General features: G+C 36.3%; 1 protein-coding gene across 39 annotated transcripts in view; it reads right to left on the bottom strand.

Annotated features, from left to right (window-relative positions):
* The window catches only part of DLG2 (discs large MAGUK scaffold protein 2), a 993,421-nt gene that overhangs the window by 287,571 nt on the left and 687,563 nt on the right, over positions 1–18,287 (bottom strand). For all 39 annotated transcript variants that reach the window (XM_074535042.1, XM_074535043.1, XM_074535044.1 and 36 more), the window contains one exon: positions 15,152–15,321. In XM_074535042.1, the coding sequence (XP_074391143.1) occupies positions 15,152–15,321 (170 nt within the window). The remainder of the gene's footprint in view (positions 1–15,151; positions 15,322–18,287) is intronic.

The following is an 18,287-nucleotide window of genomic DNA, read 5'->3' as shown; positions in this document are numbered from 1 at the left end:
TTGCCAGTCATTAACAAATAGTACCTATGCCATTTTCTGCACAAATTACTGTAATTACTGACAGTAGAACAAGGTATTTAATCTCCTAATAATGCAAATGAAAATCATGGTCCTGTAGATGAGCACATCAAGATCTGCCTTAAAGTAGTTTTCACTTTTTGATGAAACATTAATTTTTTAAGTCTTTGTACTATGTAAATCTGTGCTTTTCCTGCCATTTTTTTTCTCATATAGATTCAGTTTTGAAATCTACAGACTTGACACATGAGAAAATTATTCAAATTCAGGGAGAAATGCTATTTACTTTGTAAAACATTAGGTGATATATCTTTAAATGAGTATAGCTGGTTCTCTGCTAAGTTGAATGGCTCTTTGAGACAAATATTTAATAATTTGTTACCAAAAAAATGGAGGTAGAAGGAGCAGTCTGTCAGTTTTGGATCTCTTTAAAAACCATACCTGTCAAGGACAGACTCATCAGCCTCGTTTATTTGTCCTCCATCTGATGAGGGAAATCTAACATTTATCTTCTCATCCCTGTTGCAAAGCTGAGCAGAAATACATTACTGAAAAGCTCTGTCAATTATGTTGAAGCTTGAAAATACAAAATGAAATCAAAGTTCATCTTGCAGCCTCTTATCTATTTGCAATCAACCTGTAAACAATCAATCTGTCATCCATTCAGTTACTTCCTTCTTAAAACCATAGAGCGAAATCAAGGCACAAATGTACATGTAATTTTGCTTTTTTATGCAAGGCAATTTATGGAGCCATGATATTAAAAGCTGAACAGGTATATAAATGATACAGAGAAGGAAAAGAGATGGGTGCTTATTGAACAGAAGTAATAAGGCAACGATACTCTGAAAATGGATTCATGAGTCACTGCACTTTGCTTTGATTCTTTTTGTCTCTCTGAAACTGCAGTTTGGTCCCTTAGTTCAGTTTGTTGATGACACTGTCTTGCAGCACTCTAAGAAGCAAAGTGAAGCAAAAATGTTTTATTTGCCAGTGAGAAGTACCCTATATTCTCACAGAGTAAAATGAGTAAAGTCAGACACTTGTGCCTTTCTAAGAAAGATGAGGACAGGACCTCTAGTGACAGGCCAGGGGGTAACAGCTTTAAACTGAAAGAGGGTAGATTTGGATCAGACATTGAGCAGAAACTCTTTACTGTAAGGGTGGTGAGGTGCAGGTCACGCAGAGACACTGTGGATACCCCACCTTGGATGATGCCCCATCAAGGATGGGGGTGTGTTCAATGCAGGTCTGAGAAAGCTGGTCCAGTTGAAGATATCCTTGATCATTGCAAGAAGGCTGGGTGTAGATCCTTTACAGCTCCCTTCCAACCCAAAATATTCTTTAATCATTGTATGACTCTATGACTTCTCAGAAATTATGTCAAATACTTGCAAAGGGAATTGCATTCTAGCATAACTAACTAGAAAGAGAATATGAACTCACATTTGAAACAGAATTACAGATTTTTTTTCATACTGGTCCTAGACCATTAAAGATTTTTCTAGGAACGTGTGCTTAGCAGAGTTGAAATGCAGAGCAACACTTAAAAATATGGTTGTTCAAGCCTGAGAAAACACTACAGATTTTCTGAGAGTAAGAGTTTCCCTCTTAATGAGATCTAGCATAACACAAGACCCTGCTGTGAGTCCCTTGCGGGGTTCCAGCTAGGAGGAATATTAACGTGGCCTTTCTATCAGCTATTTCAACTAATAATAAACACTGAACTTTCCTGCAATGCCAGAGCCAGGGTCAGTCTCTGGGAACTATATGTACAGCATTTCCAATGAAAAATGGAACCCTGGGGGAAAGAATGAATGTACTAATATCTTGATTTATTCACGGGCCATTTCTGGGCCCCATTTGGAAAATTTAGGCAGATATTTGGATGGAAAGATTCATACCAGTGAGACTCACCCGAAGCCTACAGGACTGATTTTAGGTGTAAAGAAACTCAGCTCTGATTGGAGCTGGACAAAACTGTTTATATGAACTCAAGACATAGCATTAAAAGACTTGGCACAGTCCAAAACAAAGGAGTATTTACCAGTCTCCAAATACTGATACATGCTGTGAAAACAGCCTTTGGTGAAGAACCAGCCACTCACAAGATCAAGTTGTTCCTAAAGCATGATCCCATCTTGAGCAAAAGAAAATTTGAAAAGACAGAGAAATGCAGATTAAGATACCAGATTATCTGTTCTAATATTCATTAATATTTTCTTATACACAGACGTTTTTTCTAAAATGTTTTATCCTTCCTAAAGCAAAAAAAAATGGAAAAGAAAAATATAAAATTACTGTTGAGGACAAGCAAAGGATGTGTTTTTTTTGTCTGGAAGACACCCTCTTCATTTCTGCAGATGGAGAACTTAAATAGCCCCGTGACTACTCTTCGTCTTCAAAGTATAGTGAAATGAGAAAATTTTGTTATGAATCTTGGGACAGGAAGAAACTCAATGGATCATTATTATTCTCAATCTGAGGTAGAAGCAACTACAGTTGCATTGTGTCTAACAAATGGCTGCCTAGCATACCCAGTATTTCCCATGCTACAGACCTGATATTCTCCCTGGTAATCACAATCCTCACTTCTTCTACATCTATCTAGTACAAATCTTGTTTATTATTTATCTATTAAATTTTGTTTCACACCCTCCCTAGGGAGCACAGAGAGCAAACTCACTCTTCAAAGATGTGCTGCAAGGCAAGATTGCTATCAGGTGCTGATAAACTGCCCCCCACCTCCCACTTAGTCTTTGGTATTTCAGATAAATGGCTTCAGATCACTCATTTATTCATTGTAGGACAGGCTTTCTAAATCTCTGATCATTTTTACAGCTTTCCCCTGGAATCTCTCCAACTGGCATACACCCTTCTTGAAGTACAGAGCTCAAAGCTTTACCTGTGCAAGATGAAAGGAATGCTCCTATGTCTTTGTAAATCATACCTCAATTTATAAAACCAAATATATTACTTGAATGCTTCATCACAGCAGGATGTGTTAGAGACAAGATGTTACAGCTAACAAAGTTCTAGCTACTTTTCCACATTATTTTCCTACAGCTTTATGTTAGCATTATTTAGCAGATAAGTGGTTATTTCTGCTGAAAGCACCTTGGAGTTGACCCTGCTCAATTACATCTTTGTTTCCTCAGACCACTTTCAATGTCGAACCTTCCCAGCACATGGAGTCATCTGAGAAAAAGGAGGAAATGTTGCAGAAGAGAAGTATGGTCTCTTCTAGCTATCATTACTCTACAACCTTTTTCTAGATGCTTATAAAGAGATTTCCTAAGTTTACAAATATTCTTCTGAGATTCTAAAAATACACTGATGGCTTCACAGTCCCTTGCCTCCTCTTGTTCAGTTCATTAAGGATGCATTTCCTGCTTCATCTTTCCCATTTTTCACTTTACCTTCTCCCCACAGGTGCTCAAGCCTGACCAATGTCAGCACTCACATTTCACCACATAAATTCTGCTGGTCTGTCATCAAGACGATCAGGACCTGTGAGTGTGTGAGCATCTAGCTTCTCTAAGTGCTACCAGACCTATTGCTTCTTCATTTGAGGCTGAGATCTTGTCCCTTTGTTGCTGATTTTGATCATGATAGCAACCTTACAAGAGATGACCCTTCTGTGAAAACTGATGCCAGCAAAAAGGTAAGCATTTTTCACATCTTGTCTTGAAAGCACCTACAATCACATCTCTCTGTAACTGCCAAGTGCATCTCTAAAATGACAATCCTGCATTGCAGAGGGGGTCTGATTTGCTATAGTAGTATTTAAAAATGTAATTTAAAAATAACTTTCAGAAACTTGGGCTATGACATTTGATAATAATTTGAAATTAGAAATGATACACATCTGACCTACAGACTGGGGATGAGATTTACCCCTGGCCTACCATTTACGTTGAGTTTATTTTTCAATTACAGTATATAAAATGCAAATATGCCCACAATAAACAATTTTACTAAATTATTTGCTGTAATTTTGTTTTCTTGTTTCAGTTCTCGCTGTTGGAATGAATAATATGCCTTTGTATTAATTTCATAAGACAACTTACAAATTGTTTTGCATAAGAAACACAACAAACAAAAACCAAAACACAGTTTTGAGAAAGAAGTCTATCGTATCCTTATTTGCAAATACCACTTTTCAAAATAAACATGTCAACCATATCTTGGGGCTATTGTTCTTTTAGCTTATGCAATGTATCTTTTATCATATCCTAAAGAGTTTTTGTGTCATTATACCCTTTTTTACATGTCACGAAGCTCCAAGATCTTGCTTTGCAACTGTTTCTTCCTATCAAAAAATAATGATAGCACAGGTTTTTTTTTAAAGAATCCAAGAGCCAGTTTGTTATTTCTTCATACAAGCTATTACTCAAAATTCAGAAGCCAACATCCCAGTTAATGAACACAGAGCTTTGTGCTCTTGGAATATTTTGGATATAATCCCTAGTGTTTACAGAGATTTCCTGCACAGATATATTTTGCTTTTTCAAGCTTTCAGAATTGCATTTTTCTCAAAATGCACTAAAGATAGTTTAATCCTTGTATCTCCTTGCCTTTCTTATTCAACAACAGCCAAAATCTGCACTGGAAGAGGCCACAGCAATTTTTTTCATCTACCAAGCGCATTAAAAGCTTAATGCTGAGAAAAATGTATCAACTTGAAGTTGGACCACGTAGCAGAATTTGTGAATGAAAAAAATCTTTAGTGAGTTTCTGCAAGGTAAGAAGAACAAGTGTCACTGTCATAAATCAATGGCTTTACTGCAAGCTCAAAAGAGGAACTGAAGAGCAGCTGCCTACATGTCAGAGCTTTACACAGCAAGGCTCTACTTTGTTTCTCTAAGAATCTCACTGTGCCTGCAACAGAGGAGCCTTCACTGCACGTAAAACTCAGCTGCCCTTCGGTACACAACACTGATGTGAAAGAGGCAGAAACAGAACATCTTTGCACTGGGGTCCCAGAGCCTGGACTTCTGGGTCTCATATCTTACGACAGCCCAATTGCAAAGAATGACCATCTGCACCAACAGGGTGTTCCATGGCAAACAGCAAAGGGTCTTCCACTCGAACTCCAGAAAATAGCTGTGATTTCTAAGAATTCTAACACCATGTTTAGAGACACAAAACAAACAAACAAAAAAAAACCAAACTGATGAAGGAAAAGCAGCTCTTCAAAGCTGTTGGACAAATGTTCTAAAATAATAAATGGCAAGTCAAAGATGAAATACTATTGGAAGATTTTATTTGACTAATGTATCATTTATTTTGTTTTAATGAAGGATAATTGAAATTTCATCTAGAATTTGGAATACTGAAAGCAAAATTAGGATGACAGGCCTGCAGAAATGACTAAGGTAATCCAAAAAGGACTGGAAATAGTCAGATGAACAACTATTGCTATTAATCACTTTGGTGTTTGAATTCTAAGACAGCTATTCCCTTCAGATGCTCAGAGATGCCTTAATGTAACTATTTCCTTTTTTTTCCAACCAGTGCAAACAAAAGAATAATACTGACAATCTAAAATAATTTTAAAATAGGTTGTATTATGATATTTTATTCACCACATTACTTGAATCTCTAAAGCTGCAGTCAGCTTTGTCTCTCAGCTATGATTAGAATCTGTAATGCCTTTCTCAGAAGACTTAAGGTACTGTCTGCCCATGCTTACAATTACAGGGCAAAAAGAGACAAGAAAAATGAAGAGAAAAAAGGAAGAGCTACAGCTCCTCATGCTACAAAAATTTAATTAAATACTATTTATTCTTTCAGAGGTGCGCTTCATGACAATGCAGTATTTTGCTGATGTGTGATATTTACCAGACAGCAGATGTCTTGAGAAAGATCTGGACATCTAAAAACTATCAAGAAGACAGATCTTGCTACACAGATAATTAACTTAACAATAAAGGATGAAAACACTGTTCTGTAGTTTTACGTGACTAATTTGCACATTAGGCTTTACATTCAGAAAAGGATGAAGGTCTCCAAAGAAGGAAATATAAGGATTTTCAGACTACTCAGGTGAAATAAAATACATTGTGTCAATAAACACATTCAACATAGCAGGCTAATCTCCATCTTCTGTGGCATCAGGATGTCAATCAGGTTCCAGCAACAGTTGTCATATAACTTTTGAAAAATTAATATTAAAGTGGTGAAAGATCAAGCATAATAATCATTCTCTAAAATTTACCTGAAGAATTTAAAACAAGGATCAGATAGGTAGAGGAAAAAGGCCAAGAAAACTGCCACTCCCTAGGAAATCCTCACTACTCCATTAAAAAAAAAAAAAGGAAAAATGATGTTGACCTCCTGTCTACAGAAGGGTTTTTTCCATACTCAGCCTAGTAGATTAGCAAATGATGCCACACTGTCCTTCCCTATCTTTTGATTTATTGTGCATCTGGAAATACTGATGAGACAATTAACACTCACTACACTGTCTGCTGCAGCTCCTGTCCTCCTGATGAAAAAAGCAATGGCAAACCTAATGAAAGGGATCTTCTCTAGCTCCCCTTTTAACTCTTACACAGCACTCTAGAATCGGAAGGGAAATGATGAAACTATTTTCTGACCCAGAAATTTACAACCTAGAGTAAAAAAGGAGTACAAAGTCATACTATAATGACAAAATTATGAGACTTACTGTATTACATTTAGTCAGGAGAAAACCTTGGAACTGAAAAAGAAGCTGGCCAAGATCCATGGGGAATTTTCCTTACACTTGGCATAGACAAAAAACAACCAAACCAAAACCAAAAAGGCACTTGGTCTTTGGGATTTTTAAAAATTGCAGAGAGTAAAAGGACACAGTGTCAAGTAAAATCCCAAAGCACACACATCACAGTTTTTCATCCAAGCCCGAGACAAAAGATGTTCCAAGAAACTTTTCAGTAGCGCGCTGGAGATCATTATGTAACTGGGAAAATCCATTTAGAAAGCGCGTTCCTTTGAAGCATTTCCACAAGGACGGGATAAATCAAGTGCAGAATTTTTAAATGGCCTGCTTTACTGTCACCCAGAAGGACCCTATGAACAAAAGCTGGAGATGCATCCATCTCCATCACTTACCCAAGAGGTGAGCACAGAAATTAATAAGACCGGTCTCTAAAGGAAGCAATCAAAACAAACAACAAACAAAACAAAACAAAAACAAACCCAAGCCCTACATCTTCCTTCTCTCGAATTTTCAGAAAGAAGTTCACTGAGTTAAATCTGTGAAGGTGTCAGTATCAGGGGAATCCATATGTCATGCTAACAGCTCTTGATTTGCAGCAAAAGCCTCAGAAATAACTTGGACCACAGCAAAAAGGCCAACATCTCATGACAGAATAATAAAAAAACAAGGTCACACTGGAACACCATACCCTTTGATGTCTCTACTCAGAGTCGATGAAATCATGGCAACTGGATAATAATACACAATTCTTACCTAATTCAGAAAGAAGAAGCACAGAAAATTCTGTCAATTGAAATGTCAATGATCTGCTTAGCTCCAAAGATGGTTGAATTTGGTCTGATGTGATACATTTTCATAGCACCATCTTCTGCCATTTAACTCAATTGTAATGAAAAAGATGGTAGACATTTTTTTCTTTCTCCACTGAAAACAAAAAGCAACGAACCAAACCTTATTTTTCTTGAAACAAAATCTCCAGTTTGTTGGCATCCAAGCCTACCTGCACATCTATCTTTCCCTGAGTTGCTGCTTTTTGCTCTATTGCAGCCACAGTTCATTAAGATGAAATGTGTTCTGCTGAAGCTGCCTCATCAGTAAGTATTGCTGAAGCAACTTAGTAATGATCTTAATGCACAGTGCTGAATTTTTATAGCCATCTCAATTGGCTATTAAAATACAGCACTGCACTTGAAAATTGCTACTGCACCACTTCAGAAATAGTTATCCTGATGGAGCTGCAAAAAAGCAATGTTCGTATCAGTGGAAATCTTTGTGAATGATTTCTAGAAAATTTTATTTAAAATCCACTATGAGATTAGATGTTCATTTTGCATATGAACACAGGATTCTTCAGAAATGCTTGGAGAGTTCTTAAGAGCTTAATGGTTTCAAGGGAAAACCAGACAAAATACATACATATAGTATTGCTGCACAGTCTTCCCAGACATATTGTTTACTTCTTTACTGATAATGGAAAAAGACAGTTAAATAGAAAAAAGAAAAATCATAGTCATCATGAAAATATAAAAGATTTCAAGCAAGTAATATCCTACAGTTCACAGGAGAGCTCCAGTTTTAAGGGAGACAGCCAGCCAGAAGGAGGGATTTTGAATTCCCTTTGAAAATATCCTTTTTGATTTGGAAAATAATTTCTTTAATGCCTGACTACTAACCTCCAAAGATGGTTAAATTAAGTCTGATGTGAGGACAAGCAGATTCCACCACTTCCTGCCATTAAACTGCATTTTTAACAAAAAACATAACAGATTTACCTTCTTTCTCCACTAGAGACAAAAAAGAAAAAGCCTGAGAAACTAGAACTGAACTGTCATTAGAATAGTAACTATTACTTTGTGAAATTGTATGCAAGGACTACTTTTCCTCAAGAATGGAAGGAACCACTTCACAGAATCAATGTGCGATTTTTAAAGAAAAGCTTCATAGATGGTAACTTACACAAATGGGATGGCATGTCTTTACTGACCAAAGTCAGATAATACAATTGGTATTTTATTTTTACCCTAGAAAAGAATATGATAATAGCAGCTACATACATTTATCATCACTTAAATTAAAGATCAGGATCCTCAGTCTGGGAAATATAAAGGTGCAGATAAAAGCTACCACTTTTACCACATCAGACACAGGCAACACAAATGTTTCAAAACATGGCTGGAAAACAGCAGAGGCTTTTATAGCACTTCTATCATGGTGCTTTCTAATTTTATGATTTTCAAGAGAATGCAATTTTCATGTGATAAACCATCAGATACTCACATATTCTTACATTAGACAATCCTAGCCTGCAGGGAAGCCATGCTTTTAGTGATGTCAACGTATAAATGATAGTTTGAGCCACTATCTTAAAGCTGGAAAAATATGTATTAGTGTTTGATGGAGCACTTTCTGCTAATTGGAGGAAATATGAGTTCCTTCAAGCAAAGACATTTCACAATAAAGGGTATTTTAGTTTCAACTGTGTTAGTTTTCTATTTATACCTGAAATAAATGATACTTCAGGTTACAATAATATGAAGTGAAGCACTTAAATTAGAGTTGAGAACCAAGATAGTTTGTTAAACCTACACTTGAGAAAGTTTGCTTGCTTCCTCATTTTTATATGGTTCTATCTTTAAGTTGCTCCATTTTTCTCTGTTTTAGATAAGGATTCACAGAGCACAAAAGGAAGAGAACATTGAAAACCAGAAGTAAATTCACAACTGATAGGAACATAAGAATGAAATTCTTCAAAGACCATAAGAAAAGGTTCTGTTCAAAATGTACAAAAATGATTTTGTTGAAAAACACTTTGGACCTTACAGAACATATTTTTTTAATTAAGAAAATATCTGACTAACTTGTCATAAAATTCCCTATTCCCACATGCTAAAGTTTGCTATGGCATATTTAGTGTCTCTTAAATTAGAGAAAATAGATCATTTAAGTAGTAGAAGGGATAGCTGCAATAAAAAAAAGAATAATAAAAAATATGTACCATCATCAGTCTGAAGCAACCACTTGCAATCAGTTATCAAACAGTAAGATCTGAAAGCTCTCACTATTCTCTGAAATTGGGAAATAAATAATTGGGGTTCTTTGTTTGCAAAAAGCCCTTTCTTTCATTTTAAGTGCTGCAGCTATTACCTGAGATAAAAAGGTAACTTTTGACTTTGCTTTGCTAGATAGAAGTTGTAAGTTTTCTCCATTCCTTACTGAAAGCAGCACCTTTTTTTTTTTAAATGAACCCTCTATTCTGATATTCTGAATTGAACATTTTTTTCTTTGCAGACATTTTGAAACACACATCATTGAAGTGTACTTTTGTGACTATTTCAGTTGTCACTGCAAGCTGAGTTACTATTCATGCAACAGAACACACAAGACATTTCCAATAAAGCCATCAATCCAAATTAAAATACATCTATTCTCATGAAAAAAGTAGCATGAACCTCTAAGAAACTACAGATAGTAATAGACTACAGGACATTTCAGTAACAAGCCAAGATAAATCTACAATGAAATCATACCGTATATTGATGGAGAAAATTTTCTGCATCTTCTCAAGAAAATCTCGTAACTTACCAGTGAGTTAAAAAATACACAAATTAGACCATACTGATTCTTTTCCTAGTATAGCAAGAAAGCTTCATTACCATCCACTGACTTTACTCAGTGAGATCAAGAATAAACCAAATAGTTACAGAAAAAGAAAATCTACCATGCGCCACAGAGTTGCTTCAGTTCAGCACAGAACACAACGAAATGGGAACTCTGGAACTGGTTATGCCCAATGATGTAGTCTAACATTTAGACAGATATACATAACTCTCAAAATAAATGCACATTATGCCCTTTATATTAATCCTATCTTATTTTTGCATATTTTATTAGATGTGTGGTTTAGGAGCTTTGTCTTTGCTGATTAAGAAATTTAAGATAAGAAGAACAGCCATCCAGAGGGAGATACAGAATGGGGCTGAATAGTGCTTAAGAGATGCATTAATTTTTAATCTGAAGCCCCAAAATATAATCACACTCCAAATGGATTAAAAGAAAAGTTTTGATATGGCCCTAATTCTAAGAGCAGAAAGAACAAAGAATGAAGTGCCCCTAAACATGTTTTAGTGCCCAAAGCTGTGTGAGGTGGACTTCATAAGAATGTGTCACTGGCTGAATTCAACAGGAATGAGCAAAAAGTATGCTTTTAGAAACCAAAAAGTGAGACAGCTGCTGGTGTGTCCAGAGCCTTTCATCTAGAAGTCATGAACAGAAGGGCAGCTCCAGTCATCGCGGCAACATCCTGACACAGCTCAAACACTGTAATGATGATAGGCACTATTATCATCAAGGGTGTGGGAAAGTAATCCTGTTTCTCTATGACTTTATACCCAAGCCACGAGAAAATCCAGATAGCAAAACTAGCTGTCCCTTATGTTGTTCCTTTTTTTTTGGGTGTTTTTCAGTCTGACAATTTTCCTCTGAAGTTTCCTGGTACTCAGCTGTTCGGCTTCACATACCCTGAACTTCATTTCTGCAGTTCAGATGTCTTTTAAGACACCACATTTCCTACAGAAGTGAGGTCAAAAGTTTTTCTATCTGATCTGACAGTGCTGTAGTTACAAGAATCCTTATTTTCTGCCCTTTCCCCCCTATCAGAGCTTAAATTACCAGCTAGGTAGGCAAGTAGGCAGGTAATATTTTACATGACCTCTGTGTTTACCCAAGTTTCTCACTGCCAGAAATTTTCTACATGGTAGAAATAAATTTAAAGATGTATTTCTTCTAATGGTAGAAGATAATTTATAAAAAGAAATTAAAATTAATCAAGTTTAATTTCTACTACTTGTACATCAGCATAGTAATTGTGCATCATCACACTACTCAATGCTTCTGGATTTAGTAAAAGTATATTTGGAGTGTGATAGGACAGCATGAAAATCTTGAGGTCAATGAAACTACTTTGGTTTAAAATTCTTCAAATGCAACGAAATGGGAGAGAGCACTGGAACCCCTGAACAGTGACTGAAGTTCACAATCCACTGCCCATACACAGACCTTTGCAGGGTCTTACAGGCAGCTAACACATAAGTTATATTACAAAGCAGACAGCACCATTAAACTGCTTTGTTTTGAATGCCTGCATTTTTCTCTCCAGGAGCAAACACTGCAGTGAGTGCAATCCATTCTCATTACTGCTAGTCTTGTTTTTCTTGTAAGAAAAGCATATTACTTAATGACAGGATTTTCAGTAGTGTCTAAATCCCAGTGATTTAAATAAGAAAGCTGCAAGTATATATTTCCTCTGTTACAGCTGTCAGCCACTGTAGAGATGCTGGCTGCTAAAATCTGCAGTGCCCTGGGAGTGACTGAAACAAAACATCCACTGTTGGCCACTCAACCCTTTGCAAAGCCATACTGTGAATTGTATGCCTGCCTGAAGAGACATGCAAGAGGCATACAGAAGACAATCTCCAAAGCACATGAGAGAGAGTTAGCAATTACCTTCAAGACACAGACTGTGGCTACCTGCCAGTATTTGCAATCAGGTGTGTCAAAGTGATGATCAGCTTTAAATGCCTACACAGCTGAAGCTGTCTTTGAACCCTTGATTTTTCTATTACACAACTCATTGTGTCTTTGTTTACATCTTCTGCTCCCAAAAATAAAACTAAAGGCTTAGCATGACACTAGCAGAGCCTTTTTCTAAAACAACAGGAACAACTACATGGGGATCTGCATTTAGAAGGGACCTCCTGGCAGCACAAGAGCATGCCCTTCCCCCTGTTACACACTCAAAGCCATCTCCAGACAATGCTTATTCAATATGTGATGTTTAAAATACCTTCAACAAATTAATCAATGTCTTCTATATGATAGTTGCTAGCAACAAAAATAAATGTCCATTAAGAAAACTCAACTAACCTCTATGGACTAAACTTGTAAAAGCCCTCATCCTGAATATCTCAGATGAAATTAAAAGGACCTCTATATATAAAGCCTTGCAAATTTCCTTCTTTACCAACTTCAAGTGCTGAAAGATATAATCTACTACACACAGGCAAGTTAGGGATCTCTGAGTTTACCTGGCATTAGGGTTGCCAAGACTTGCTTTCATGTGGCGAATTCTCAGGGCAGCAAGGAATGAACTCAGTAAATGCTGGATTATATACTGACATAGACAGTCAGGGAAATAATTGAAAATATAATTGCTATTCCAATTTTTGTATGCAACAACCTTCTTGTCTAAAAAATAGATTTACTTTCTTTATTGATTTTGTGAGTAGGAAAGAAGGAATGGTGTGGAAGCTACCATGCTAGTTTTCAGATCCTGCTCTGGACACCAAAACATCCCAATTTCACTCTGAGAAGTAAGAAACACTGTTTATATAAATACTAAGTGGTTCTAATGTTGCATAGTAATGGTGTGAAAGACCAGTTCACAGATAAATCACCTGAAATATGAGGAGATAAGCATCACAGGAGTGACTACAGCCAAGAGTCATGGGTTTTATTCTCAACTTCTGCTAAGAGTTTGATGCCTTGCAATAAATAATTTCTTCATGGAAGATTTTGAAAAAAATCAAAGGAAATATGCTCTAGATATTAAAAATAGTATTGTTAAGGTTTTTAGTCTCAACTATAAATTATTTATTTTCATTTTCCTTTTGTATTTCTAGAATACAGAAAGCCTAATAGAGCAGGCTTCCTTACTGCCTGAATTATGAAGGTAAAAGCCCTGGCTTTTGCACAAAACTAGTCCATAAACTTATTTTTTATCCAAGTTTTCAGCTAACTTGTTCCTATAAAAGTGAAAATATAAAAAAAAAAATTCAACTTAACAATAAAATTTATTATTTATAGAATTATCTGTAGTAAAGTAAAATACTTCATATAAGAATATAGACAAAAAATCATATTTGCAGCAGTAAGAAGCAAAAGTTTTTTAGCTTGCCCTAAAAGGTATCCGTTTTTTGGTATCCATTCTGTTTTATGAAAATAACTGTTAAAAGAAATAGTTTCAGGCATACACTCAAAACAAACACAGTGCAAACCCATTATTTGATAATGATTGCCTCTCTTGTCCATTTTCACAATGCAGCAAAAATTTGGTCACGGTGAATAATTTTTACGACTTCATCACAACCAGAAAAGACAAGTTAATTTTAGTTTCTTTAGCCTTAGGTCTCTCAAAATGACTATCACATCACACACTTACTTTAACTCCAAATCTTTAAAAACACTGCCTGCATTTCTACTCTGAATTCACATGCCTACAAAATACCATTAGAAATGCTTTTCTGTTAGATAAACAATCCAGCATCATAATTGACCACAAGAATCCAGACTTTCAGGGATTTACCATTAGATGCCTGTTTAAATATATCTTACTCTTCTCTAAGAGCAGAGCATAATGAATACACTGCACTGTCAGAGAGTGCACTGTTTTCAGTGTTGCACTATTTTTGTTGAGTATTAGAGGTCAAGCTCAACAATATATCTCAATATATTAAATATACTCCACTACTACTATTAAAAAACCCTACAGAGAAGGAAATTATAATATTCACATGAGAGAACATGTAAGGGAGAACACTGAAAAAGCTGTAGATTATTTACTATAGATAAAATAGGGTGAGTAATCTCATGTGCACTGCATATATTAAGATACATGCAAATGTCTTCATTTCATAATACATATATATATTTATCAAAGACCTGCTTATGAAATAGCTATTATGGATCAAAATAATTAACCGTTGTTCATTCTACTCACATGTACCATGAAAATATGCATTTTCTTTGTCCACAAATTAGCTATGAAGAAAAATGCTTCTAGAAAGGAATTTGGCTTTTTGTTCTGTAACCAGAAGGTTCTGCTGGAAGCAATAAAGCTAATTTAGACTACTGAAGGTTTGGTGCTAGATTTCCACATAATTTTGTTAAAGAATAAAATAAAATTCTTCTATGCATCTGGCTAAGTTGATATTCTTCATGTTCCAAAGATAACTAGAAAAAAACATAATGAAAGTAGAGAGGGCAAGCTGGATAATCAAAAAACCTTCTGAAAAGACGAAGAATTCAGAAACTCCACATCCAACAGAACCTTAATTCTTGATTCTTAAATCAAAGGTCTGAGTAAAGGAACTTTAAAGGTAGTATATGTGCTGCCACATAGTATCTCCATGTGTCCTTAGAAGGCAATGAGAGAGTAAACATTGAATGAAGCAAACCACAACTCCTTGAACTCCCTTATATTTCAGGAAGAGATTAACCATGAATTCAAGTTCTACCTGCCTAACTGAACTAAATTTCAGTATTTGACATGTCAACCAGTTAGCAAATCAACAAGGCCTGATGCCATTTAAGCTACAAGAGAGGTTAAACACCAAGTTTAAAAATGGACGCCTTTATAGTTTTCTTATCTACCTTTCGGTCCTTTGAACAACTTGATCTCTACGACGGTCTCCAGTATAGGTCTCCTTCGCCGGACGTACAATCGCACTATGGAGCCGGCCTCCTTCAGGGCCTCCACGGCCTTGCTGTGTGACACTTCCGACACGTCAACCTCGTTCACTCGCAAGATGCAATCGTTGACCCTGCAAGAAAAACAAAGAACCAGAGGTACTGAATGCTTCAGCTATTACTTTGAGCCAAAGTTTTGTCAGCAGTGCTGTAAAATTAAGATGACTTCATTGGGAATCTCTGAATCACAGAATATGATGAGATGGAAGGGACCTGTAGGAAAGACATTTTGTGCTGCTCTTGTGAGCCAGGGAAGACTTCCTAAAGATAAGCAAAGCCCCATATCTCTCTTGAGGAAGACACCAAGGCCATCACCATGACAACATGATGAGAGAGAAAGTAAAAAGATACAGACTTTAGCTGGCTCACAGAATGACTTGGCTCCTTGTTTACCCATTGAGAACTTTGTTTCTTTCTAATGACCAATGGGCAGTCTGTTAAGTAAATGTAAATATCTTGAAAAACTATAAAGGCAACAGGTTGCTATAATAAATCTCTTTTATACAACCTTCTGATGGAGTCTTGGTGCTTTGCACTGTGTTGTGCTCAGGGACCCACAAGGATCATCAAGTCCACATCTGCCAGATGACAGACTTAGTGCAATATGCTTCACAAGCAATAAGACAGTGCACTCAGTCCTTCCAAAGGCCATAACTGATTCAAACTGGAGCCTACCCAATCACTCATACCTACCATCCTCCTTCAGAAATTGGGGTTACATGCATTATAGTGATAGAAATAAGTAATAATTTGTCTTTACAGACTTCATTAAAAAAGTTTTGACTAGATAACATAATTGCTTTAAAACACTCATGCTGCATGCTATTATTATGGACCATAGTAAGGACAACTACAGCTGGTCTTACAGAAATCTCAGTGTGATACAAAAGCTGTTATAGTAAAAATGGTGTCCTACAAAAAGCAGACAATTAAAAAGAGAATGCTTGATGCTAAATAATTTACTCAAGTTAAATTCTTTGTTTTCAACACTGACTGTAGGCTACAAGATCTGCTGTATAATAATCACAATTTCTTTTTTATTAGAATACTACTTAAGTTCCCTCATAGTCTTTGAGCATTTACTGCAGTATCTGAGGATGGACATATAATCACCCTCAATGGATGGTTAGATGGAGCTGCATTCTCCTCATCTGACAGATCTGTCCTAGTTGGAAAGGAAATCTACAACTTAAGAGCAGTAAAATCTATCTCCAAAGCAGCAGGCTAATGACTTAATTACTGGGCCATCTTTTCTTTGCAAATGAGGACAAGTGAAAAGAACTAGATTAATTGAGACTACTGCACTTGCGCAGTACATTTGTTGTGAGATGCCTCTAAGTATTTTGGGTACAGAAGAAAAAGGCAGATTGCAAATGAACATGTTCTTCTGCGTGTCTGAAAGGACAATCAGTGAAGCAAATACGGGTTGCTAAAAATATTCCCATTTCTGCTTTGTTTCTATACATAAAAATCAACTATCAAATGTGACTCTTTACAGCAAAAGAACACATGATCTGGATATTGATTAAGAGTCCTAGCACATGGAGGGAGAATGAAACTTTACCTAAGTTTATCAGAACTCTGAGAATTTAAGATGGTTTTTGTCATGTTCTTTTTCTGCTGCTTTTGTTTCAAACAAACTCAAATCAAAATGACAAAAGTAACACAGTTATATGAAACTGGTCAAACTTGGAAAGGACACAAAGCTCATGCTTCACTTCTGAGAAGAAATACTGTATCATAAAGTTTCTAGATATCATTCAAAGGTTGGGTTTGGTGGTTTACTCCAATGCCAGAAGTTTCCATGGCTGGGAGGGGCTTTAAGCAACCTGGTTTAATGGAAAGTGTCACTGCCCAAAGTTGGGAATGATGGAAATAAAGGATCTCTACAGTCCCTTCCAACCCCAACCAAACTATGCTAGTATGATTCGATGCCTTTCCACACCTGTAGGCTTTTCCCCCCACTCATGAGAAGGTTAATTTTTCATTTTTTAATAAATAAATACAATATTCAAGAACATATACGCACATGCTGCAACAAAATAAACCTAAAAGCATAACAGCAAAAAAGTCAGTAAACCCAATTTAAGAAAATTCTTTCAGATTATTAAGTGCATGGTCTTATCCCTTAGGGATAAAACTACTCTGCCCTTGCAAGCAGCTCTCCAATGCATTTTCCTGGCTTTACATTCACCTGCCAAGTCTATAGCAAAATTTTATTTTTGTGATTTCTTTTCTCATTTATTGCTGGACATGCCCTATACCTGTAAGTTGGCTTCAGATGGTGACAGAGCTGTGCCCAGAAGATCTGCCTCATAATACAAGATAACATAAATCCAACAGAAGAGATCCTAGTAGTTTCACCAATACATACAACAGTAGTTGTATTAGCATATAACCAGAGGAAGGCTTGGGTTAGGAGGGGTCTCACACATCTTAGCTTTTTGGGCTGCCAGCGCACACTGCCAGGTCATGTTGACTTTCTCACCCATCAATATCTCCAAGCAGCTCTCCTCAGGCCTGCTCTTAAATATTATGCACACACCTAATTTGATTAAGGTCTGTAGAATCCCCCACACAGGTAACAAATTAAAATGAGTTTGACAGCTCTTCATATGGCACACTGGCTCATCTAGGTTCTTTAACATAATGAATATATTCTACAAAACTTTGTAGTACAAATTCAATATGAAGGACCCTGGATAGTTAAATATAGAACACATGCAACAATCATGCAAAACAACTCACAGAAGAAATATCAGAGCTACTTTGTTAAGGGGGAAGGTCAGGGTCTCAGAAGATTACCAGTTGTTGCTATCTTCAAAGCAGATAAGGGCTTGTGTGAAGGAAAAAACCCTACTTTCAAGGGTTTAAATTTCATTATATTCATCTGAGTTTGATTTTTACTGTTTTCAAGAAACTGCAGACATCCTTGAGAAGCTGATAAACGCTTCAGTCAACTTGTAAGTAAAGAAGACGAGTACAGTCCTTAGGCACTTACTGGACATATAGTAGGTGACAACTGGTAATGATCATTCTG

Source organism: Zonotrichia albicollis, chromosome 2, assembly GCF_047830755.1.
Source record: "Zonotrichia albicollis isolate bZonAlb1 chromosome 2, bZonAlb1.hap1, whole genome shotgun sequence".
Lineage (NCBI taxonomy): Eukaryota > Metazoa > Chordata > Aves > Passeriformes > Passerellidae > Zonotrichia > Zonotrichia albicollis.
This window is presented reverse-complemented; position numbering and strand designations above follow the sequence as displayed.